We start from the raw sequence: 27,282 nt of genomic DNA, 5'->3' as shown, positions 1-27,282 counted from the left end.
GCACCGAGTGAGATTGTAGGATGTGTGAGAGAGCTTGTGGCTGCTAGACAAACATAGGAAGGAGGATGGGAAGTAGAGAATGAAGGACCATGAGGTAAGGTGGAGCAGGTCCATTGTGGGTTTTAAAAACAGGGCAAAATCCATTAGATTCTCAAATGAGTGGAGAGATTGTAGCATGAACATCACTCATATCTTGAAGTATAAGTCTGTTCCGGGTATGTCTACACTATGAAATTAGGTCGAATTTATAGAAGTCGGTTTTTTAGAAATCGGTTTTATATATTCGAGTGTGTGTGTCCCCACAGAAAATGCTTTAAGTGCATTAAGTGAATTAACTCGGCGGAGCGCTTCCACAGTACCGAGGCTAGAGTCGACTTCCGGAGTGTTGCACTGTGGGTAGCTATCCCACAGTTCCCGCAGTCTCCGCTGCCCATTGGAATTCTGGGTTGAGATCCCAATGCCTGATGGGGCTAAAACATTGCCGCGGGTGGTTCTGGGTACATATCGTCAGGCCCCCGTTCCCTCCCTCCCTCCGTGAAAGCAAGGGCAGACAATCATTTCGCGCCTTTTTTCCTGAGTTACCTGTGCAGACGCCATACAACGGCAAGCATGGAGCCCGCTCAGGTAACCGTCACCGTATGTCTCCTGGGTGCTGGCAGACACGGTACTGCATTGCTACACAGTAGCAGCAACCCATTGCCTTGTGGCAGCAGACGGTGCAATAGGACTGGTAGCCGTCATCGTCATGTCCGAGGTGCTCCTGGCCACGTCGGCCGGGAGCGCCTGGACAGACATGGGCGCAGGGACTAAATTTGGAGTGACTTGATCAAGTCATTCTCTTTAGTCCTGCAGTCAGTCCTATTGAACCATCTTATGGTGAGCAGGCAGGCGATATGGATTGCTAGCAGTCGTATTGTACCATCTTCTGCCGAGCAGCCCTGAGATGTGGATGGTATGCAGTCCTTCTGCACCGTCTGCTGCCAGCCAAAGATGTAAAAGATAGATGGAGTGTACCAAAACAAGAAATAGACCAGATTTGTTTTGTACTCATTTGCTTCCCCCACCTCCCCCGTCTAGGGGACTCATTGCTCTAGGTCACACTGCAGTCACTCACAGGGAAGGTGCAGCGAAGTAAATCTAGCCACGTATCAATCAGAGGCCAGACTAACCTCCTTGTTCCAATAAGAACAATAACTTGGGTGCACCATTTCTTATTGGAACCCTCTGTGAAATCCTGCCTTAAATACTCCTTGATGTAAAGCCACCCCCTTTGTTGATTTTAGCTCCCTGAAGCCAACCCTGTAAGCCGTGTCGTCAGTCGCCCCTCCCTCCATCAGAGCAAAGGCAGACAATCGTTCCGTGCCTTTTTTCTGAGCGGACGCTGTACCACGGCAAGCATGGAGCCTGCTCAGATCACTTTGGCAATTAGGAGCACATTAAACACCACACACATTATCCAGCAGTATATGCAGCACCAGAACCTGGCAGAGCGATACCGGGCGAGTAGGCGACGTCAGCGCAGTCGCGTGAGTGATCAGGACATGGACACAGATTTCTCTGAAAGCGTGGGCCCTGCCAATGCATGCATCATGGTGCTAATGGGGCAGGTTCATGCTGTGGAACGCCGATTCTGGGCTCGGGAAACAAGCACAGACTGGTGGGACCGCATAGTGTTGCAGGTCTGGGACGATTCTCAGTGGCTGCAAAACTTTCGCATGCGTAAGGGCACTTTCATGGAACTTTGTGACTTGCTTTCCCCTGCCCTGAAGCGTATGAATACCAAGATGAGATCAGCCCTCACAATTGAGAAGCGAGTGGCGATAGCCCTATGGAAGCTTGCAACGCCAGACAGCTACCGGTCAGTTGGGAATCAATTTGGAGTGGGCAAATCTACTGTGGGGGCTGCTGTGATGCAAGTAGCCCACGCAATCAAAGATCTGCTGATATCAAGGGTAGTGACCCTGGGAAATGTGCAGGTCATAGTGGATGGCTTTGCTGCAATGGGATTCCCTAACTGTGGTGGGGCCATAGACGGAACCCATATCCCTATCTTGGCACCGGAGCACCAAGCCGGCGAGTACATAAACCTCAATACTTTTGAGGTTTTCAATAGTGGGTACTTTTCAATAGTGCTGCAAGCTCTGGTGGATCACAAGGGACGTTTCACCAACATCAACGTGGGATGGCCGGGAAAGGTACATGACGCTCGCATCTTCAGGAACTCTGGTCTGTTTCAAAAGCTGCAGGAAGGGACTTTATTCCCAGACCAGAAAATAACTGTTGGGGATGTTGAAATGCCTATAGTTATCCTTGGGGACCTAGCCTTCCCCTTAATGCCATGGCTCATGAAGCCGTACACAGGCAGCCTGGACAGTAGTCAGGAGCTGTTCAACTACAGGCTGAGCAAGTGCAGAATGGTGGTAGAATGTGCATTTGGACGTTTAAAGGCGCGCTGGCGCAGTTTACTGACTCGCTTAGACCTCAGCGCAACCAATATTCCCATTGTTATTACTGCTTGCTGTGTGCTCCACAATATCTGTGAGAGTAAGGGGGAGACATTTATGGTGGGGTGGGAGGCTGAGGCAAATCGCCTGGCTGCTGGTTACGCGCAGCCAGACACCAGGGCGGTTAGAAGAGCACAGGAGGGCGCGGTACGCATCAGAGAAGCTTTGAAAACCAGTTTCATGACTGGCCAGGCTACGGTGTGAAAGTTCTCTTTGTTTCTCCTTGATGAAACCCCCCGCCCCTTGGTTCACTCTACTTCCCTGTAAGCTAACCACCCTCCCCTCTTCCCTTTGATCACCGCTTGCAGAGGCAATAAAGTCATTGTTGCTTCACATTCATGCATTCTTTATTCATTCATTACACAAATAGGGGGATGACTACCAAGGTAGCCCAGGAGGGGTGGTGGAGGAGGGAAGGAAAATGCCACACAGCACTTTAAGCACAGCACTTTAAAAGTTTACAACTTTAAAATTTATTGAATGCCAGCCTTCTTTTTTGGGGGCAATCCTCTGTGGTGGAGTGGCTGGTTGGCCAGTGGCCCCCCCACCGCGTTCTTGGGTGTCTGGGTGTGGAGGTTATGGAACTTGGGGAGGAGGGCGGTTGGTTACACAGGGGCTGTAGTGGCAGTCTGTGCTCCAGCTGCCTTTGCTGCAGCTCAACCATACACTGGAGCATACTGGTTTGATCCTCCAGCAGCCTCAGCATTGAATCCTGCCTCCTCTCATCACGCTGCCGCCACATTTGAGCTTCAGCCCTGTCTTCAGCCCGCCACTTACGCTCTTCAGCCCGCCACCTCTCCTCCCGGTCATTCTGTGCTTTCCTGCACTCTGACATTATTTGCCTTCACGCATTCGTCTGTGCTCTGTCAGTGTGGGAGGACAGCATGAGCTCAGAGAACATTTCATCACGAGGGCGTTTTTTTTCTTTCTAATCTTCACTAGCCTCTGGGAAGGAGAAGATCCTGTGATCATTGAAACACATGCAGCTGGTGGAGAAAAAAAAAGGGACAGCGGTATTTTAAGACACATTTTATAAAACAGTGGCTACAGTCTTTCAGGGTAAACCTTGCTGTTAACATTACATACATAGCACATGTGCTTTCGTTACAAGGTCGCATTTTGCCTCCCCCCACCGCGTGGCTACCCCCTCAACCCTCCCCTCTCCCCGTGGCTAACAGCGGGGAACATTTCTGTTCAGCCGCAGGCAAACAGCCCAGCAGGAACGGGCTCCTCTGAGTGTCCCCTGAAGAAAAGCACTCTTTTTCAACCAGGTGACCATGAATGATATCTCACTCTCCTGAGGATAACACAGAGAGATAAAGAACGGATGTTGTTTGAACACCAGCAAACATACACTGCAATGCTTTGTTGTACAATGATTCCCGAGTACGTGTTACTGGCCTGGAGTGGTAAAGTGTCCTACCATGAAGGACGCAATAAGGCTGCCCTCCCCAGAAACCTTTTGCAAAGGCTTTGGGAGTACATCCAGGAGAGCCGCGAATGCCAGGGCAAAGTAATCCTTTCACATGCTTGCTTTTAAACCATGTATAGTATTTTAAAAGGTACATTCACCGGAGGTCCCTTCTCCACCTGCCAGGTCCAGGAAGCAGCCTTGGGTGGGTTTGGGGGGTACTGGCTCCAGGTCCAGGGTGAGAAACAGTTCCTGGCTGTCGGGAAAACCGGTTTCTCCGCTTGCTTGCTGTGAGCTATCTACAACATCATCATCATCATCATCTTCTTCTTCTTCTTCGTCCCCAAAACCTGCTTCCGTGTTGCCTCCATCTCCATTGAAGGAGTCAAACAACACGACTGGTACTGGTGGCTGAACCCCCTAAAATGGCATGCAGCTCATCATAGAAGCGGCATGTTTGGGGCTCTGACCCGGAGCAGCCGTTCGCCTCTCTGGTTTTCTGGTAGGCTTGCCTCAGCTCCTTAAGTTTCATGCGGACTGCTTTGGATCCCTGTTATGGCCTCTGTCCTTCATGCCCTGGGAGATTTTGACAAAGGTTTTGGCATTTCGAAAACTGGAACGGAGTTCTGATAGCACGGATTCCTCTCCCCATACAGCGATCAGATCCCGTACCTCCCGTTCAGTCCATGCTGGAGCTCTTTTGCGATTCTGGGACTCCATCATGGTCACCTCTGCTGATGAGCTCTGCATGGTCACCTGCAGCTTGCCACGCTGGCCAAACAGGAAATGAGATTCAAAAGTTCGTGGTTCTTTTCCTGTCTACCTGGCCAGTGCATCTGAGTTGAGAGTGCTGTCCAGAGCGGTCACAATGGAGCACTCTGGGATAGCTCCCGGAGGCCAATACCATCGAATTGTGTCCACAGTACCCCAAATTCGACCTGGCAAGGCCGATTTAAGCGCTAATCCACTTGTCAGGGGTGGAGTACGGAAATCGATTTTAAGAGCCCTTTAAGTCGAAATAAAGGGCTTCATCGTGTGGACGGGTGCAGGTTTACATCGATTTAACGCTGCTAAATTCGACCTAAAGTCCTAGTGTAGACCAGGGCTTAGATAGCATATGCTTAGTGGTTCTTGGCCTGTTTATTACATTAATGGGACATATCCTGGTAACCATTAGGTGCTGTAAGAAATGGTGTTTTTGATGCAGTCAATGGCACTCTTCTCCTTGAGTCAATATTGAATTAAAGCCCTGACCTAGAGAGAATGATCACCGTGTTGCTGGAGGGGTCCATTCACTACTACTGCTCTTTGCCATCCTGCTAACAATGGAATATTGGTACTGTTACGAGCTGGATGAAAACATGTTATAGGTTGGGTTAAAATCCCTTTGAGGTTGGTAGGTGTGAACTCACCCTTCACAGAACACAGCTGTAAACATAAGCCCTATCTAACACAAAAAGTGTGTGTGAGAGAGTCCTAGCGCTTTTGGGCTAAATAGTGTTTTGGGTAGGTGTATGTGTGTGTGAGAGAGGGAGAACACTCAGAAACTGAGGACACAGACAAGAACAGAGAGAGAGGCAGAGGAAAAAAACAAGAAAGCACAGGAGTAGCCACGGAGCACAGTATGACCCTGGAAAAAGCTAGAGAGAGCAAGTGTGACATATATTTTGGCATAAGTACTTAAAATTAAAACGGCCATTTCACTGAAAAATGATCTCTTATATCTCACTGGGAATCTAGAGCCCACTGTCAGGGACCAAAACTAATATCTCTTTGGTTGTTCATATTGGATTAGAAAAATAAAGAGGTAGTGTTAGTGTTTCAACAATGTTTAATTTCATAATATTAAAAAGTAGGAGACAGTTTTGATGTTTTTAGAGTAATTTTTCTTCTATCTCTTTCCTGCTCCAATTGTATCTCATCTTCAGACTGCTTTGCCTTGTTTTTTTAATTCTTTCCTGTTGATCAGCCCCTTTGAAATACTACTTGCAACAGATTACTCCAGATTTACTGCCACTCTTTTCATTTCCTGTAAAGAAACAGCATGAGCATGAGGAAAATAAAGCCCAGGAAAGCAGGGAATCAAAAGAGAGAGAGAGAGAGAACACACATAAAGATATATATACACACACACACAATTCAGGGCTATGACATTTCTCTTTTCGTCACCACCTCTTAAGAGGTCACAGCATTGAGTTTACCAGAATCACTGCTTTGTGTTCCATAGTAGGGTGTCCCTACAGCTATTACCCCTCACTTGCGCCCACAAGCCACTTCTCAGCTGTTAACCTTACACCAGAAGTAAGTGAGGTTCATTCTCTATGGAACAGCTGAGAGATGTAAAAAGTCTGTGCATACCTGACACCAGCTGACACCCCCTGCAGGGTGCTGTCACATTTTTCAGCTGTTAGGCAGGGTTTGAAGATCATTTCTGTTCCTGCTAAAAGCTGACCAGTAATAGAGAGATGTGCACAGTCTGCAGGCCACAGCTGGCCCAGGATGAGGAGATACTTCCTCTGCCTGAGAGTGGCCTTAGGAAGGAGAGATGGAAGAATCACAGAACAAATGAAATGAGAGAGGAACAAGGAAGGAAGAAAAGAAAAATGGAAGAGGGGGCAACATAGAGAAGGAAAAAAACGTTTGGAGGAGGAAACATGGAGGGGGATTGAAAGAATATGGAAGGGAAGAGAGAGACTATGAAAGGATAAAAGATTTAGAGAGGTGAAGGGGGGAACAAAATGTTAATTAGAGAAAAAGCTGAAAAACTGTAAATTACTGAGGAAAAGAAGCAATTAGACACAGGAGGAAAAACAATGATGTGAAAGAAGAGAAAGGGAAGAACCAGGGGAGATAAAGTCAGTCATTCTTTATTGTTTATAAAAAGGTTATGCAAAACACACTACCACAAAATATATATAATGATTGGTTTTATATATCAGGAAATGGAGACATGACTGTCGAGGAGGGATGCTCAGGAAATCTGGTAGTGAAGAGGCAGGTGGACCATTGTTTCAAAATAAAATCTGCTTTGGTTTTACATGGCTTTTTGCAACATTGATGCTTTTGTGTGTGCAATATTGATACTGTTTTCTGAATGCTTTAATGTTGGTTGGTTGTGTGTGTGTGTGTGTGTGTGTGATGGGGAGATATGCAAAGGTATTTTGGTTCTGGTGGCTTTGATACATGTTTGTTAGGTATGGTTAAGGCTACGATTTTGACCTGGAGGTCATGGAATCCGTGACTTCCACCATGATGGCTGGGAGCTGCAGGGTCCCGCCGCCTCCCACAGCATCAGGGAGCAGTGAGGTACCCCCACTGCCTGAGGCAGCAGGCCCCCAAGCTCCCAGCCGCCATGGGCAGGGTGGGTACCCTGCGGCTCCCGGATGCTGCAGGGAACAGGGGGATCCCCACAGCTCCCCGCCAGCTGTGGTGGCAGGGGGGACCTCTGTAGTTACCCAGCCACTGTTATGGGGCAGGGGGATCCTGGCAGCTCCCTGCCATCACCATGGGGCAAGGGGACCACCGCAGCTCCCTGGCCACTGCCGCAGGGCAGGGGGACCCCTGCAGCTCCCCACCATGGTGGTGGCAGGGGGATCCCCAAAGCTCCCCACCGCGGTGGTGGGACAGGGGGAGCCCCACAGCTCCTCTCCACTGCAGGGGGGCAGGCAGACCCCCACAGCCTCCGGCCACCATGGGGGACAGGGGGATTCCTGCAGCTCCCTGCCGCTGGGGAGGGAGACCCTGAAGCTCCCCTCTGCCGCAGGGGGCAGGGGGACCCTGGAGCTCTGAGCCTCCATGGATTCAGCTGCCCAGCCCTTCCCATTTTATCATGGATATTTTTAGTAAAAGTCAGGGACAGGTCACAGGCTTCCATGAATTTTTCTTTATTGCCCGTGACCTGTCTGTGACTTTTACTGAAAATATCCATGACAAAATCTTAGCCTTAGGTATGGTATCTTACCAGAATATAGTTTACTATAGACACAGTATTCAAGGATTGAATTCTAGTTGCTGCACAATGTATGTCAAAGTTAACATTTTCTGCACAATTTATGTGTGATTGTCTTAAAATCTTCTAAAATGTGGGGAATTGCACTGAAATTAAACAATTTCTAAGAAAGGGTAATCCCAGACCCCTTTCAATTTAATACTTTTCACATAAATGTTAATGTTGGAGAAATGTAAATGTTGTACATGTATATATGGTGGAAGGATTGAGATAGTGTGCTGAATTTGTGCTAATTCACATCTGCCCATAGTCCTTGCCCCAAGTGGGCTTTAATGGCTATTGTGGGAGAAGGAGGAAAGAGAATCATAGGTGAGACAGTCACAAAGATTCATATACTGTACATAACCACAAGCAAACCGAGACATGCAGCAAGACTCTTAGCCAGCCAGATTAATGGACAGGAACTAACACATTAAATGAGTTAAGGAAAAAGAGATTTGTGCAGGTAGACAATGTTTTGAGATTATTATAATTTTAAAAAAATTAAATGTGGGTGCATAATAAAACACAATAGGATCCTGAGAGCCATCCACGCCAGGTCAGCCATTGCAAGGTCACCACATAGCAGGTAGGAAAAGGAGTGGCCCATAACCAAAAAGCCAAGTAGAAAGAGGTGGAGAAAGTAACAGCATAAAATATGCAGAGTGACTTCCACTCATTCCAATTTCTGTGGCTTGGCTGGAGGAGGAGGTTCATGGGGGAGGATCGCAAAAACTCTGGTTCAAGTCTCTGCTTTACTAGTATGCAGGATGCGCACACAGCAAATTCAGCCGTGGGGTGAGGGAGTTCAATAATGTATTAAATCCACTCTCAGTGTCTTGCTATCATTTGGCAGGCAAAGACAGCACCACTTATCCACTGAAAATATAGGAGAAAATATTAACATAGGGAGTTGTACAGGACTAAAGACTATGAGACAGCTTATTGTCCAGTTGCCAGCTTCTTCCAGAAGGAGGCATTGTTGGGAAGGTTGTAGAAGTACAGGTGGTCAGGAAGTTCCCAGTGACTAGATATCCAACTTCACTCTGCACGAGACACTGTATGGCATGGGCTAAGAATCCTGACTATGGGGAACTCCTAGGTGCTCTAGTCCTAGCTTCTCCCAGCAGTAATCACTATAGGCCGTGGTGTAGAAATCCTGGCTGTAGGGACTCCCAGGTACTCAAGTTTCAGCCTCTCCTGTGCACAGTCATTGTAGGAAACAGTGTAGGAACACTGTCTGTGGGGCTGAAGAAGGGAATAAATATTAAAACATTTAATTCATACCTGAAGCCTGCAAATTGTTTTCTGTTTTATACTCTGCTACATTTTCCCTGGAAATAGAAAGTTAAGATAAAATCTTGCTCAGTTCTGTCACAAACACTCACAAGAGGATTACATAATATGTTCTGTTATTTTAAACTCTCTCTGCCAGCAGCTGAAACATGCCTTGCTAACTCTGTGTAACAGAGCTGCCCTTGAAATGGAGGTGTGATAGAATATACAGGAAATTTAGATGCTATGGACTGCACTTACATAAAATGCATCTGAACTATTTAATGCTATTAATGTGTGGTTATGGCTTGAAATACATAAAAATCTCCTTGTCACTCCATATATAGGACTAGATTGTCTTTGGCCCTTGCATGGGTGCCTAGGTGAATGTCACAGTAAGTTTTCACTTCTCTTCCACTTGCCTCCATGCATTCAGGAGTGCAAAGAATCTGCTCCTTCCCTATATCCCTATGGGTGCAATAGCCCTGAAGAGGGTAGGAAGGTGGTGGGGCTCCTACACCAGATCACAGAGCTGGCCAAGCAGAGAGAGGATGCAGGCTACACCTACGTAGGATGGTGCATCTTGTATGATTCCGTTGTGTACTTGGAAGGTACAATCCCTCTTAGTACTGACACCATACTGCCTGCCCTCAACACAGGCTTGAGTCTTAAAGCACAGTAGGGCCCATAGTATCTGCTCCCTGGGTAACTTTGACTTAGATCTGCTAGCTTTACTGACACAAACAAGTTTTCACTTCTGTTAGTCCCGCAGAATGAATATAGCTACAGCAGCTTAAACTTGATTCTCTGTGTATCATAAATTCATAGAATATACATTTAGAAAACACCTGTTAGGTCATGCAGGTCATCTTCCTGCCACTGCCAAATTATTCTCTGTATTACATTTATTTATTATTTTTTCCCAGTTTTGTTTTAAAACTCCCAAATAACAAGGCATGTGCAACTCTCCTCCGGAGTCTGTTCCAGAGCCTAACAGATCTCACTGAATATCTTACAGATCTTAAATATTCCCTTTCTTAATTTCATCGAATTACTCATACTTCTGTATACCACTCTAAATAACTATTCTTTGTTCTTGGGACTAAGGCCTGGTTTTTATGGCTAGGGCCCTACCAAATTCACGGTCCATTTTGGTCAATTTCTTGGTTATTAGGATTTTAAAAACCATAAATTTAATGATTTCAATTATTTAAATCTGAAAATTCACAGTGTTGTAAATGTAGGAGTCCTGACCCAAAAAGGATTTGTGTGTGGGGGTTGCAAGGTTATGGTGTGTGTGTGTGGTGGGAGGAGGGTTTGTGGTACTGCTACCCTTACTTCTGTGGTGCCTTTAGAGCTGGGCAGCTGGAGAGTAGCGGCTGCTGGCCAGGAGCCCAGCTCCGAAGGTGGAGCCGCTGTCAACAGCAGCGCAAAAGTAAGGATGGCATGGTATGGTATTGCCACCCTTACTTCTGCACTGCTTCTTGCAGAGCTGGGCCCTCAGTCAGCAGCCGCCACGTTCCAGCCACCCAGATCTGAAGGCAGCAGCACAGAAGTAAGGGTGGCATGGCATGGTATTGCCATCCTTACTTCTGCACTACTACTGGCAGGGCACTTCTTTCAGAGCTGGGTGCCCAGCCAACAGCTGCCACTCTCCAGCCACCCAGCGCTGAAGGCAGCACAGAAGTAAGGGTGGCAATACCGTAATCCCCCTAAAATAACCTTGCGACCCCACCCCCTTACCTCCCTTTTGAGTTAGGACCACCAATTTGAGAACTGCTGGTCTCCCCTGTGAAATCTGTGTAGTATAGGGTAAAAGACCAGCTTTCACAATGGGGAGACAAGAGTTCACAGTCTGTGATGTGTTTTTCATTGCTGTGAATTTGGTAGGGCCTTAGTTATGGTCTACACCTAAAACTTAGGTCAACCTACCTATGTTGCTTAGGGCTGTGAAAAATTCACACTCCTTTAGTTAAGTTGACCTAAGCCCTTGTATAGACACTGTTAGGTGGATGGAAGAATTCTTCCATCAACTTAGCTACTGCCTCTTGAGGGGGTGGATTTACTACAGCAACAGAAAAACCCCTTCCATCACTGTAGCAAGTGTGTACATTAAGCACTACAGTGGCATAACTGCGGTGCTTCAGCTGTGCTGCTGTAGTCCTTGTAAAGTGTAGACATAGCCTAAATCTGAAGAGGTATTCAGCACTTGCAACTCCCATTGAAGTTATGAGAATCTGGCCTTTGGAATGTGCACCTTTTATGTATATTAGTGCTTCTCAGACCTGAATGCAACATTGCAGGTGCAGGTATACTGGGGCAGTATAGAAAGGGTGGTTACTTTCCTGGTCCATGTTGTTGCACATCACCAACCCAGCCATCAGCTTAGCTTTGCTTAAAGAATTATTATTACCATTGTTGTTGGAGACAAAATGACAGATAGATATTAAGATAATACATTGGGTTTGTGATTCTGTCAGTTAGAAAGATGTCTTTTTACCCATAAACTGAGCATGCGTGATGTGGAGTAATTGAAAGACAAACATGGAACCCCACAATGCCACGTTTACAAAGTTACTTTTTTTGCTTGTAATCACACCATGAAGAGTAAGGTGTGGGCTAAGCCCAATTGGCAGAAATGCCAGTGGGACCCTACCCTTGCCTTATATGCTATATAAATGTGCTAATGAGCTGGAAACCATTGTATATAAAATTAAAAACTATCCATTACAATAATATTGTTAAAATATTTATATTTGATTATTAAAGTGTGTATTTGTGTCTGAATTTAGTGTTAGTGAAAAGTGCCAGACTGACATTCTCAGAAACTGAAGTCTTCTGTTCATCCACAGGTGCAGCATGAACAGTAGCAATGCAATCTTCTCCCCCACTGCCGTGACATTTCATCTAATTCCTGACCTAGAGAGATCATCTCTTGGGGTAAGAGGGAAAGTTAATTTCCCTAACTTTATAAATCCTTGGTCTCTGCACTGAAACTACACTCTTGGGAGCTAATCATGGTGGTGGTTTTATGATCTGAACACCTCGCTGCCAGAAATTGGACAAAGACCCAACTCATTTTCGAGAACCAGACTAAATGTGAGGTTTGCAGCATGCTCTTTTGAACATATACATTCAGATAGAGTGATGTGCGCAAAGCCCTCCACCCCTACCCCAGGTGATGAGTTCTGAATGTTCTGAAAATATGGTGCATGTGCTCATGGCTTTCCATGTACAATTAGATAGTGCTTCATTCTCTACAAATAGAGTCTGCTACAGCACCAAGATCTCCTCCCTTCTTTATGTGCATTGTATCTGTGTTTGGATAATTGTATAGCTAATAATGGGTGGAAATTTCAAGGGCACAAATGTAAAGTCAGTGGGAGCTGGATACCTAATTATTTTTTGTGTGCCTTTGTAAACCTCTCCCAACACTTGTAACTGTCAACACTTAGGTAAAGATAAAGGTAATCAGATTTCACACTTCTGGATGTAAAGCCACCTGCGGGGTATAGGCTGGGGATGGGAAGAGGATGGAATTTCCCCAATCCCTTCTTGCAATATGGCACAATTAGGTGCAGTATGGGTGCATGGGGGTTTGTCTTGCTCTGAACCATAAGTCAGTGGGCACTGCTAGAGGCAGGAAATTAGTTAGACCTGCTCCAGCACAGAAGGAGGCAGGATACTGAACTCCATAGGCCAGTATGTAGTTCAGGACACAAGATACTGGACCAACTGGACCTCTGGTTTGATCTAGTATGGCAAATAGTATGGTCAAAAATTTCAAACATGGGTCTCTAAAGTTAGGCACCTAAATCGAAGTAGCCTGATTTTCTGATATGCTGAGCATTTGCAGCTCTTTCTGCAGTCAGGGTAAGCAGTGGGTGCTCAGAATCTTTGACAATCAGGTCACTTTCATTTAGGTCCTAATTACGGATTTATGGATGGGATTTCCAAAAGTGCCTGTATGACTGAGGAGCCCACGTCTAGGTGCTTTTGAAAATCCCTCTCTATATTCCTAAGCAGCTCAACCTAATACAGCAGCAGAAATATCACAGTAATTCTAAAGTGTTGCTGAAAGAATAACCTCCCTAATGACAGGAACATGCCACTTTTCATTCTCTAAAGTTCAGCTGTGGAGACCCTCTGTCTTAGCATCAATATATCCCCAACCACACATACCTGGATTTCTTCTTCTCTGTGCTTTTGCTCTTCTTTACCTCCAGGTGATCTTTTCTTTGTTGTTTCTCTGACTGCATGCTGGGATCTCTTTTTATCTCTTTTATTATGGAGCTGCGTGAGGCAACTGCCAGCCCTCTCTTGCTGCTGCCACACTCTTCGATAGGACCCACTATGCCAGAGATGGTGACTCGCTTGGAGGATGCTCGCTTAGCAACTTCCTCCTTCTCTGATTCTGGGATATCAATAGAATTCAGAGTCTCTAGATGGGTGTCTCTCTGTAGGTAATAAGGAAGACACCCAACAAATAAGACAATAGGAATGGGCACAAAGTAAAGGCTCAGGGTGGAGCTGATCAGCACCACTGGGGCTTTGAGTGGCGATCAGAAAATAATGTCATATTTATCAATTCTTTATTTATATTGAATTTTCTGTTGGTTAGGAGTGTCAGACTGACAGTCCTGAGAAATGGGACTACTTACCCATAGGACCAATACAGCAGGGACCATGGCAGTGAAAACTTCCCCATCCTGGCTATCACGTACAGCCCCCAGCTAAAACCTCTCCAGCACATCATCAACCTATCCTGGAAAACGATCCCTCACTCTCACAGACCTTGGGAGGCAAGCCAGTCCTCACTTACAGACAGCCCTCAAACCTGAAGCAAATACTCACCAGCAACCACACACCACACCACAGAAACTCTAACCCAGGAACCAATCCCTGTAACAAACCCCGTTGCCTACTCTGTCCCCATATCTATGCAAGGGACACCATCAGAGGACCCAACCACACAAGCCACATCATCAGGGGCTCATTCACCTGCACATTTACTAATGTGATATATGCCATCATGTGCCAGCAATGCCCCTTTGCCATGTACATAGGCCAAACCGGACAGTCTTATGTAAAAGAATAAATGGACACAAATCAGACATCAGGAATGGTAACATACAAAAGCCAGTAGGAGAACACTTCAATCTCCCTGGACATTCTATAACAGATTTAAAAGTAGCCATACTTCAACAAAAAAACTTCAAAAACAGACTTCAAAGAGAAACTGCAGAGCTAAAATTCATTTGCAAATTTAACATAATTAATTTGGGCTTGGATAGGGATTGGGAGCGGCTGGCTCACTACAAAAGCAATGTTCCTTCTCTTGGTATTGACACCTCCTCATCAATTATTGCGAGTGGACCACATCCACCCTGATTGAATTGGCCCTGTCAACACTGGTTCTCCACTTGTAAGGTAATTCCCTTCTCTTCATGTGTCAGTATATTTATGTCTGCATCTGTAATTTTCACTCCATGCACCTGAAGAAGTGAGTTTTTTTACCCACAAAAGCTTATGCCCAAATAAATCTGTTAGTCTTTAAGGTGCCACTGGACTCCTCGTTGTTTTTGTGTATACAGACTAACAAGGCTACCCCTCTGATACTTCCCCACCCTGTCCCTTTGCCACTGACTATTGACCTATTGACCAATATGGCAGGCCTGGTCCAATACCCTGCCACTTGGTAGGGTCACACTCTGAAAAAGTTATTAAAATAGAAATAGATAAAGATAACGCATGTCGACAATTGCTTTTAGCTTCACCTGGAAGTTTCCTTTTCTTTGACTTGTCAGGTTGGCATATCTACTCTCCTCAGTGCCATTTTCCCTCATCCGGACAAGTACCAGCAACCATCAGACCCACACCTCTCCAGCGCCTCTTAAATGCAATCAAGTGGTTCTACCCTTGTGCACGAGGTTTTGCTGGATTGCTGCACCAGAGTCTGGACTATGGGGGTGTGATTTGTAGAAAGCACCAGTTGCTCCAACTCCCCTATGTGGACCCTACTGGTGTGCCCTAACTGTTCCTTAGTGCACATTAATGTAGTCCTGTTTGAAAGAAGACTGCATTAATGCACACTAGCAGAGTCTACATGGTGAATTAGAGTGCAGCACACTGGAACACGGTATAAATCACCCCCCCAAAGTGTGGACTGACTTTGGGGTCATGAAGACAAGCCTGAAGATTCATGGGAAATCCACAGAGCAGATCCAGCCCATGGGTCATACATTTGACACCCCTGAAACCTCTTCTGGACACAAGTGAGGAGTTCATTCTCCATGGGATCATGGAAGTCAGTGCTGACCAAAATTAACCTCTGAGCACTGTTTAATAACCTACATTGCAAGTTTTCTTTTCCCTTTCTTCATCCCATCCATATCCAACAATCCTTACCCTGGGTTTTCCTCTGTCTTTGCTCTGATCTGGGAGCAGAGACCTGGTTTTGTGCTGCCTGATGGCTAAGGTTTAAGGGCTCTGGTTACTTCTCAAGGAGATGATATAAAAGTCACAACTGCAAACTATCCCAATGCAAAGAAAGTATAGGAAAATCAGCTATGTTATGCCTCTTCTGCTCTGCCCTTTGCCCCTACATCAGAGGGGAAATTCAGAAGGGAAGTGCCATTAAAGGCCACAGCAACCCATCCCCCAAAATATCAGGAAAATGAAATCCAGAACAATGGTGTCAGTTACCCACTTCTTGACATCCAAATAACCAAGCAGGGCTGCACTACTGGCTGCCACCTGGCTGCCACCACCCTCAGATTCTGTAGGGAGCTTCTGGCAGGCCAGTTATTTTTATATAAACTCCTTATAAACAGAACTGTAACTCCTTTGAATTCTTATCTATTGCACAAGCTCTGACTTGTGCAATAATAAGGAATGGTGGAACAAGCATGTGAATTTTTTTACGAACCAGTGCCAAAGACTCACTTTGTCTGACTGGTTCCTTGTGCCTTGCGTTCTCTCAGCTTGCTGCCCATTAAAATTCTCATACACTATATTGACTTGAGTATTGTTGTAGTCATCTCGGGGAAGTTTCAAGAGAGAAATGAGCTGCAACCATTGACAGAAGAGCAGGCACTGCTTGTCTGGTGGGGCACAGAGCTCCAGGTAGAAGGAGCGGCCACTTGCCAGCTTCAGCTTGAGGCGACGCTTCTCAGCATTGTGAACGGTGATCTCCACAAACTTCAAGGGGAAGAACCTACAAGAAAACTCAGGTGTGAGACCAGCTAGAGTCTCTGCTTACAGGAGGCACTATATCCATTGCAACAGGTTTCAGAGTAGCAGCCATGTTACTCTGTATCCGCAAAAAGAAAAGGAGTACTTGTGGCACCTTAGAGACTAACAAATTTATTTGAGCATAAACTTTCGTGAGCTACAGCTCACTTCATCGGATGCATGCAGTAGAAAATACAGTGGGGAGATTTTATATACACAGAGAACATGAAACAATGGGTGTTACCATACACACTGTAACGAGAGTGATCAGGTAAGGTGAGCTATTACCAGCAAGGGGGGGAAATAACCTTTTGTAGAGATAATCAAGGTGGGCCATTTCCAGCAGTTGACAAGAACGTGTGAGGAACAGTGAAGGGCGGCCGGGGGGGAGGGTGGAATAAACACGGGGAAATAGTTTTACTTTGTGTAATGACACATCCACTCCCAGTTTTTATTCAAGCCTAAGTTAGTGGTGTCCAGTTTGCAAATTAATTCCAATTCAGCAGTCTCTCGTTGGAGTCTGTTTTTGAAGTTTTTTTGTTGAAGAATTGCCACTTTTAGGTCTGTAATCGAGTGACCAAAGAGATTGAAGTGTCCGACTGGTTTTTGAATGTTGTAACTCTTGACGTCTGATTTGTGTCCATTTATTCTTTTACGTAGAGACTGTCTGGTTTGGCCAATGTACATGGCAGAGGGGCATTGCTGGCACATGATGGCATATATCACATTGGTAGATGTGCAGGTGAACAAGCCTCCGATAGTGTGGCTGATGTGATTAGGCCCTGTGATGGTATCCCCTGAATAGATATGTGGGCACAGTTGGCAACGGGCTTTGTTGCAAGGATAGGTTCCTGGGTTAGTGTTTTTGTTGTGTGGTGTGTGGTTGCTGTGAGTATTTGCTTCAGGTTGGGGGGCTGTCTATAAGCAAGGACTGGCCTGTCTCCCAAGATCTGTTTTACTTTGTGTAATGACCGGAAACCTACTGACCGCTATGCAGACCTACATGCCTCCAGCTTTCATCCAGACCATACCACATGATCCAACGTCTACAGCCAAGCTCTGCGATACAACCGCATTTGCGCCAGCCCCTCAGACAGAGACAAACACTTACAAGATCTCTGTCAAGCGTTCTTATAACTACAATACCCACCTGCTGAAGTGAAGAAACAGATTGACAGAGCCAGAAGAATACCCAGAAGTTACTTACTACAAGATAGGCCCAACAAAGAAAATAACAGAATTTCACTAGCCATCACCTTCAGCCCCCAACTAAAACCTCTCCAACGCATCATCAAGGATCTACAACCTATCCTGAAGGACGACCCATCACTCTCACAGATCTTGGGAGACAGGCCAGTCCTTGCTTACAGACAGCCCCCCCAACCTGAAGCAAATACTCACCAGCAACCACATACCACACAACAAAAACACTAACCCAGGAACCTATCCTTGCAACAAAGCCTGTTGCCAACTGTGTCCACATATCTATTCAGGGGACACCATCATAGGACCTAATCACATCAGCCACACTATCAGAGGCTCGTTCACCTACACATCTACCAATTGTGATAGATGCCATCGTGTGCCAGCAATGCCCCTCTGCCATGTACATTGGCCAAACCGGACAGTCTCTACGTAAAAGAATAAATGGACACATATCAGACATCAAGAATTATAACATTCAAAAACCAGTCAGAGAACACTTCAGTCTCTTTGGTCACTCGATTACAGACCTAAAAGTGGCAATTCTTCAACAAAAAAACTTCAAAAACAGACTCCAACGAGAGACTGCTGAATTGGAATTAATTTGCAAACTGGACACAATTAACTTAGGGTTGAATAAAGACTGGGATTGGATGTGTCATTACACAAAGTAAAACTATTTCCCCATGTTTATTCCACCCCCCCGGCCGCCCCCCACTGTTCCTCACACGTTCTTGTCAACTGCTGGAAATGGCCCATCTTGATTATCACTAAAAAAGGTTATTCCCCCCCCCCCACTTGCTGATAATAGCTCATCTTACCTGATCACTCTCGTTACAGTGTGTATGGTAACAACCATTGTTTCATGTTCTCTGTGTACATAAAATCTCCCCACTGTATTTTCTACTGCATGCATCCAATGAAGTGAGCTGTAGCTCACGAAAGCTTATGCTCAAATAAATTTGTTAGTCTCTAAGGTGCCACAAGTACTCCTTTTCTATATCCATTGCGTGATTCAGGAAATGGGATGCAGGGGGAGTAGTCTGAAGGGAAATGCATGCAGACTCTTCTCAAAGAAGGCATTGTGTCTGTCTTCTCTGGGGGCACATCCTGACTGCAGGGGAGAAGTTTGTTGGGAAAAGCATGGTGAGTGTACCCGGAGACTCTCTTTTCAGATGCCACTATGCCCTTTGTGGGAGAGGTGCTCTGCAATAGCTCACAGCACCTGTGACATTAAAGCCTGATTTTTGAGAAAGGGCACAGTAGATTGACTAGGACACTACAATTAACCCCTCTTCTTTCTGAAAAGTGCCCTTGAGCCTTTAATTTCCAGGTATGACAATTCCTATGTTCCTATGATCAACCAGTTGTCTATCTATTCACTATTATATCCTATCCCATCCTTTCTGTGTACTAACATTTTGTTTGACTTCTTGATTGCTACTTCACATTGAACAGAGGTTTTATTGTGCTGCACACAATGATGTCCAGACAGTACCGGATTTACCCAATAGCTCCATAGCGCCGGACCCGAGCTCAGAAGGAGCTGTATAACACTCACTTCCTCCCCTCTCACAGCGCTGCAGAAGCAGAGGCCCTGAGAGCAGCCTCGGAGAGGCAGGGATACAGCATGGGAGCTGAGAACCTAAGGGGCCCTGGGAGCTGTAGTTCCTTGGCCAGCTCCCTGCCTATGGAGCCGGCCCTGGAGCAGGGAAGGAACTGTTTCCCAGCATTCCCTTGGCAGCTATCAACAGGAAAGGGAGTGGGAGGGAGTAGGGAAGCTGAGACCCCATGCGTTACAGTTTCCTGTGAATGGAGAGCTGGCTGCTAGAAGGGGATGTGAATGGGGAACAAGTATGCCCCAGGAGTAGAAGGCTTTGGCCCAGATATCACCCTCAGATGACTTCCCCAGACTGGATTAGGGATGCTGGTGTGACCTCGCCTGGCAGCCCCCAAAGAAGGAATTGGGTGGACTAAATGGACAGTGCACCTCTTTATCTGAAGCCTAGCAAGGGAGGTATGTAGATCCCACCAGAAGTTAAAATGATAAGTAAGGGAGGGAAGGCTCTATTAGTGGACCTGGGCAGCTTTAGATACAGTACCAGGCACATAGGAGGATTTCCACATCTGAGCCATGGAAGCAGAAATTGGCTTTTCCTTTCCAGATTTATCTAATATTCAGAAAGGGAATTTAGCCCCTGCCTTCCAGATCTGAACACTCTCAAAATTCAGGAGTGCTCAAGCTCAATTTAGGCTGCTGTTACTTCATTTCTCCCAAATCAGATATGCTGATCCACTGTAACTTGCTGTAGAAAAAGTAGGATAAAATTGAGCAACAAATGCTGGCATGTCCCCAGTGCTAACTAGGACTGGAATTGCTATTTTCAACAGCCATTACCATTTTTTTCAGTTTTGTTTGTTTAAAAGGAAGACAGTAATATTGCATTGGCAAATTCCCCATAGAAACGAAGAGTGGAACAAAAGAATAACAAAGGCACCTCAACTTTTCCTCATTTATGTAGGACAGTTTAATAATATGGATCCAGATATCGTCCAATCACACAACCTGAAAATTGTTCCACTTTACTGCAGTTCTGTAATCATGCGGGAACCAGACCTGTCTGTGTTCTGTGCACATCCAAAATTTCTACTGAATTCAGAAGTGCCTTGCTTTTGTGACCATACTACCTGATATTTTCAGCCCTTGTAAGCAAAGCAGGTTTACATTTAGTAATTGGGTGGGAAGCCTCTCAGAAAAAGTTAGATGCTGTAGGAGGTGTTGCTTATTCACTAAGTCAGTGTTTCCCAAACTTGGGATGCTGCTTGTTCAGGGAAAGCCCCTGGAGGGCTGGGCCGGTTTGTTTGCCTGCTGCGTCTGCAGGTTTGGCCAATCGCGGCTCCCACTGGCTGTGGTTTGCCGCTGCAGGCCAATGGGGGCTGCAGGAAGCGGCGGACGGTATGTCCCTCAGCCCGCGCTGCTGCCTGCAGCGGCAAACCACGGCCAGGGGGAGCCGCGATCAGCCGAACCTGCGGACGCGGCAGGTAAAGAAACTGTTTGTTTGTTTCCCTGAACAAGCAGCGTCCCAAGTTTGGGAAACACTGCACTAAGTAATGTGAGACCTTCCTGTCACAATAGTAAACCAGTGCAGCATAGAATGCGCTTTGCTTCTAGAGTCTAGAATTGGGTCCTTTGCTTCTATACACAGCCCATTAAAGATCATGAAAAGACTCCCATTCACTTCAACAGGCATTGGACAGAAGTGGTTATACACAGGGTAACTACGTGGTCTTCACAGGCTCCTGGTCCCATAGCGGAGGGGGGCCATGTGAGCTTGTTGCAGAGCTGCTGCTCAGGGATGGGAACCTCCTGGCATCCCAGCCTCCAAAATCATTGAGGCTGCACTTTCTTCACGACTATGTACTAGCTGAGGGGTGCGTGGGAACTTGTGGCCACTGCTGCAAGTGATGGGCATCTCAGGTACTTAAAGCCATGGCCTAGAGGAGGGAAGCATTTAGGGCCAGCGCTGAGGATTTAGAGTCCCTAGTGCTGCTGTTGCAAGGTTCAAACATGCTCAGCCTTGGAATTGCCACCCCTCCCTTGACTAGTAGCTACAGCTATCTAAGGCTGGCCTCTGGCAATTGGCCCCGTAGCTATAGCCAGAGAAGCTGCAGGTGGCTCTGTGACTACTGGGGGCCATTAAGCTAGAGCAGATAAAGAAACTGGAATTAACCTCAAGGAACAGAGGTCACCAGTAGGAAAGGAATGTCAAGGGAAGCAGGGAAAGAGGAAGCAGGTCAGGCTTGCAGCGGGAGAATAGCCCCAGCTGGTTGGGGAGCATGTCCAAAGTAGAAAGGAAACAAGCACGGGGAGAGGTGGTGGTGATCAAGTAGTAGACTAGCATGTAGATGGGAGCAGAGGGAGAAAGGCTGGTGTCTTCAGATTCCCAAGGGCTAAGTCCTCACTTTGGGGAAACGGTGTTTGCAAGTGGCTTGCTCAAATGGCAGGATGGGTGCTGAGGGAGGGATTTGTCAGAACTGATCAGGTATCTGCTGGCTTTGGAACTTTGAGCTGAGACTAGGACCACATACCGTGACTGGTGATATAGGGTGGTACTGGAGACATGGCTATAGAAGGTCTGAATGAGGAAGGAGATAAATCTGTGGGAAGTTTCCCTGATCGCTATGAAAGTTCTACTCACTGTGGACATTGGTAAACTCACATGAGTGTACAGCTCAATGAGAAAAACTGAGGGCTGAGGGAGCTGTGTATGGCAATGCATGTGGTCATGTAGAGGTGTGTGATCAAAATGAAAAATGTCTCTGAAATTCAGTACCGGGTGTACTATGGCACTGCCACACCAGGCCCACACTCAGAGCCCACAATGACTACATAGGGGCCCACAAAAGGTTAATCCTTCCCTGTGTCCAGATCATTTTTCTAAGTGGTTACAATTAATATATAACCTAGCAATTTGTTTCAGAGTGAGTAGTTCAAATTATTCCTTCCAACAATGAATTTCATCTCTCATCAGATTGCCCGTTTATCTCCTTTTGTTAGGTTCCTGTGGAGTTTCTCACAGTCTTCTCTGGTTTTAAGTAACCCAAATTATTTTGTGTCATCTGCAAATTTTGCCACTTTATTGTTCACTCTTTTACAGATAATCAATCAATATATTAAACAACACTAGTCCGAGTATGAAAACTTAGAGCACCCCAATGTTAGCCTTTGGCCATGTTGAAAATTAACTAATTTATTCCTACTTTGTTTTTTGTATTTCAGCCTGTTTCAAAAGCAAGATAATAGTTCACCTCCTGCTCCATAACTATTTAGCTTCTTGTGAGAAAATTTGGTAGAGGCTTTTTGAAATCTAAATGAATTCTATCAACCAGTTTTCCTTTATCCACAATTTTGCTGACATGCTCAAAAAATTTGAACAATTTAAAGAAGCATGATCATGTGTTTAGTAATTCTATTTTTCATTATTGTTTCAACCAGTTTTCCTAGTACTAAAGTTACAATATCTCTTAATTACCATCCATAAGGCCTTTACTGAACAGATAGTAACAACATTTGTTACCCTCTGGTCTTTCGGTATGGTTACGGATTTTAAAGAGATTGTATATTTTGTTATCAGCTCAACCACTTAATTCTTACAGAGTCCACAGAAACTACCATTGTGATCATCTAGTCTTACCTCCTATATAACACAGGCCATAGAACTTCTCCAAAAATAATTCCTAGAACATTTCTTTTAGAAAAACATCCAGTCTTGATTTAAGAATTGCCAGTGATGGAGAATCCACATGACCCTTGGTAAATTGTTCCAGTGGTTAATTACTGCCACTGATAAAAATTTATACCTAATTTCCAGTATCAATTTGTCTAGCTTCAACTTCCAATCCTTGCATTGTGTTATACCTGTCTCTGCTTGATTGAAGAACCCATTATTAAATATTTGTTCCCCATGTAGATACTTATAGATAGCAATTAAATCACCCCTTAATCTTCTGTTTGTTAAAATAAACAGATTGAGCTCTTTGAGTCTTTCACTATACAGCATGTTTTCTAATCCTTTAATCATTCTTGTGGCTCTTCTCTGAACCCTCTCCAATTTACCAGAACTCTTGGATGTATGCCATCCATTCCTGGTGACCTGTTGCTCTTTATCATTTTGTCCCAACACCTCGTCTGCTGACATTTCATTTTTATTACCTGAAAAAAGTATATTTTGAGTAGGTGTCTCCCCAGCATCCTTTACAGTAAAAACTCATGCAAACAACATTAGCTTCTCTGATATGCCCTATTCCCCTTGATTGCTCCCTGGTGACCCAGCAAGTCCACCAATTCTCTTACAGGCTGTCTTGCTTTTAATATTATTCATTATTATTTGTATTCTGGCTGCACCTAGGAGCCTAGACATGGACCAGGAGGCCATTGTGTTAGGCACTGTACAACCACAGAGCAATCTGCGTATGAGAGACAATTTCTTTGATATATTTATAGATTTATTTAAGTGTTTTTTATGCATTTGGCTTGGAATGGCCACTGGAGATTGGCCAAAGGATGCATGTTTTAGCTAATGTTTCATCCAAAGGACAGCATTACTAAATGGACACTAGTGGAGAGACACCTGGTTACAAACCTGTCCAAGATATGACCAAGATCCACAAAAAGCCTTTGTGGAAAGCATGCTCTGTGAACTGACTTAACCCCTTCTTAGTACCTGCTGAGTACTAGCTGCTCCATGGAGGATGGCTGCTTTGAGGCCTTCCAGGGCTTTGACACAGCTTCCTGGGAAGATGTAGGCACTGTGTGTGCTAGCAGCATCACATTGGGCAGTGATAGGCTGGGGCTGGATGCACAGATGCCTACAGTCACACAGTTGGGGCGATTATGAGCATAAATTGGTTCACCTCTCCTATTAACCTGCATACAAAAACAAAGTCACTGCAGTATGTCATGGAGCCATCACAATGATAATACACTACACAGACCTATTGTGGTACCACTTGCCTGGGACTCTCACAACTCAGGTCGTGAGAAGATAAGGGAATGTAAAAGTATGAGAGGGGTGTGTGTATGAAGAAAGGGAAAGGGAGGAGAAGGAAGTGAGTAAGAATGAAGAGAGGTTGGAAAGCTGGCATGATCAGCTAGATGGAGATATATTCAGCTATTAGTTCTTATGTTGTGCCCATCATTGTGGTATCTGAGTACCTAATATCCTTGGATGGCACAGAGCCATCTCTGCATTACCACTTCTCATGGCCCCTGGTGAAAGGGGCATGGCAAGAGAGCTGCAATGCTCTGGTGATCCATTATTATTATTAATAATTATTATTTATTCGTTGATTTGTATTACTGTAGCACCTAAGCGCTCTAGTCATGCATCAAGACCTCACTGTTCTAGGTGCTTTACAAACAAAACAAAAAGACGGTCTCTGCCCCAATGAATTACAATCTAAGTATACAGACAAGAGACAACAAATAGAGACAGATGGACCGGCTAGGTAGTAAAAGGAATATATGACACAATATTGGTCAGCATGATAGGCAATGGTTTCAGCATTCTTGATATTTGTGGGGAACACCTCGCAAAGATAAATGGGCAGCATGGGAGAAAACACTAAGATGTTTGTTTGAAAATGTAACCAGAGGGTGATAGAGGCTGGTATCATGGGCTGATTGGGGGCAGAAGTCAACATCTTGATAGCAAATAAGCGATGCAAGATAGGGAGGGGATCGATTGTGAAGACAAGCAGCTTATGTTTGATGTGGGAAAGGGAAGGAAGTGGAGGGATGTAAAGAGATGGGTGACTTGGTTAAAATGATGGGCTAGGAAAATGGTCTTTGCAACAGCATTCTGAATTAATACGAGCAGAGCAAGATTGCATTTGTCGAAGCCAAAGAAAAGGTTGATGCAGTTACTGAGATGCGAGATAAGGCGAGCCTGGGTAGGAGTTTCAGCAGTGCTGATGGATAGGAACGGCTGTATTTTAGGGGGTCTTTTGGAGAAAGAATTGGCAAGATTTAGACAGCCTGGATGCGAGGACCACAGAAAGAGGGCAGAGTTGAAGATGACACTCAGGTTATGGATCTGAGTGACAGGTAGGATGGTGATGTTGGCCACAGTGATTGAGAAAGGAGGGCGTGGGGAAGGTTTTTGGTTGGGGAAGTTTAGGAGGTCTGTTTTTCCCATGTTGATCTTGAGCTGATGGTTAGATATTTATGAGGAGATATCAGGGACACAGGCCAAGATTTGCTAGAATGACCACTTAGGAGCTGTTGCAATTGGGTGCAACCTTAAGGCTGCTCTAAGTTGCACAGGAGGTTGAATCAGCACCCAGTTATTCCCAGAATAAGGGTGTGGAAGAGAGGAAAGGGCTCACAAAGCCACCTTTGCTCTCCCCTCCAGATGAGCTGCGTGCAGCAGTAGCATAGCTGGGTATCTGGCCCAATGTATGTGAGGGGAGAGTAGGATAAGTGTGTATGAGAAGGGAAATATACACGTGTTAGAGTGAGACAGAGAATGAGAATAGTAGAAATGAACAAAGGAGTGGGCAGCAACCACACTGGGGAATAAAAATGGAAATTCTCTATGTAAGGTATGTCAAACCATCAGTGCCAAACAATTTCATATAAATGCTGTTTACCTGGACAAAGTTGCTTTCAAACATAGGAGCGGATGTGAAGGGGGCATATTCTCCTTTGCTGAGAACTCTCTGAAGATCTCCCATAATGGAGATCTGGCTTCTGGAGGCTGCACACACACTGAAGCTCCTAAAAGAGAAGTAGCTTCTAATGTTGCCTACGCACAAAACAGGAAAAAATTAGCAAGTCAAGAGGGGCTGTTCCAGAAAAACACAAATAATCAACGGATGGGGAAATAGCAGAAGATAGAAAAGCCTGTGTCTGTTCCATTTCCTATCACAGGCTGCATCAGGTTATTCAAGAGCAAAAACCCACACAAATATAGAATCATAGAAGAATCATAGAATCATAGAAGATTAGGGTTGGAAGAGACCTCAAGAGGTCATCTAGTCCAATCCCCTGCTCAAAGCAGGACCAACAGCAACTAAATCATCCCAGCCAGGGCTTTGTCAAGCTGGGCCTCAAAAACCTCTACGGATGGAGATTCCACCACCTCCCTAGGCAACCCATGGCAGTTCCACTGCTTCCCCAGTCTCCTAGTGAAATAGTGTTTCCTAATATCCAACCTAGACCTCCTCCACTGCAACTTGAGACTATTGCTTCTTGTTCTATCATCTGCCACCACAGAGAACAGCTGAGCTCCATCCTCTTTGGAACTCCCCTTCAGGTAGTTGAAGGCTGCTATCAAATCCTCCCTCACTCTTCTCTTCTGCAGACTAAATAACCCCAGTTCCCTCAGCCTCTTCTCGTAAGTCATGTGCCCCAGCTCCCTAATTATTTTTGTTGCCCTCCGCTAGACTCTCTCCAATTTGTCCGCATCCCTTCTGTAGTGGGGGGACCAAAACTGGACACAATACTCCAGGTGTGGCCTCACCAGTGCCGAATAGAGGGGAATAATCACTTCCCTCTATTTGCTGGCAATGCTCCTAATAATATAGCCCAATATGCCGTTGGCCTTCTTGGCAACGAGGGCACACTGCTGACTCATACCCAGCTTCTCGTCCACTGTAATCCCCGGGTCCTTTTCTGCAGAACTGCTGCTTAGCCAGTCGGTCCCCAATCTGTAGCAGTGCATGGGATTCTTCCTTCCTAAGTGGAGGACTCTGCACTTATCCTTGTTGAACCTCATCAGATTTCTTTTGGCCCAGTCCTCCAATTTGTCGAGGTCACTCTGGACCCTATCCCTACCCTGCAGCATATCTACCTCTCCCCCCAGCTTAGTGTCATCTGCGAACTTGCTGAGGGTGCAATTAATCCCATCATCCAGATCATTGATAAAGATATTGAACAAAACGGGCCCCAGGACCGACCCCTGGGGCACTCCATTTGATACCGGCTGCCAACTAGACATCGAGCCGTTGATCACTACCTGTTGAGCCCGACAATCTAGCCAGCTTTCTTTCCACCTTATAGTCCATTCATCCAATCCATACTTTTTTAACTTGCTAGCAAGAATACTGTGGGAGACTGTATCGAAAGCTTTGCTAAAGTCAAGATATATCACATCCACCGCTTTCCC

At 45.6% G+C, this 27,282-nt stretch overlaps 1 protein-coding gene across 1 annotated transcript; it reads right to left on the bottom strand.

Annotated features, from left to right (window-relative positions):
- Positions 1-5,897: 5,897 nt before the first annotated feature.
- On the bottom strand, positions 5,898-25,849 carry GARIN2 (golgi associated RAB2 interactor family member 2). The gene is made up of 6 exons (XM_074955496.1): positions 25,766-25,849; positions 23,839-24,041; positions 16,124-16,394; positions 13,361-13,635; positions 9,191-9,237; positions 5,898-5,944 (listed from the first exon to the last, which is right to left on the bottom strand). The coding sequence occupies exons 1-6, from the start codon at positions 25,847-25,849 to the stop codon at positions 5,898-5,900; spliced, it is 927 nt and encodes a 308-aa protein (XP_074811597.1).
- Between the last annotated feature and the right edge of the window lie 1,433 nt (positions 25,850-27,282).

This window comes from Natator depressus, chromosome 6 (genome assembly GCF_965152275.1).
Source record: "Natator depressus isolate rNatDep1 chromosome 6, rNatDep2.hap1, whole genome shotgun sequence".
Classification (NCBI taxonomy): Eukaryota; Metazoa; Chordata; order Testudines; family Cheloniidae; genus Natator; species Natator depressus.
This window is presented reverse-complemented; position numbering and strand designations above follow the sequence as displayed.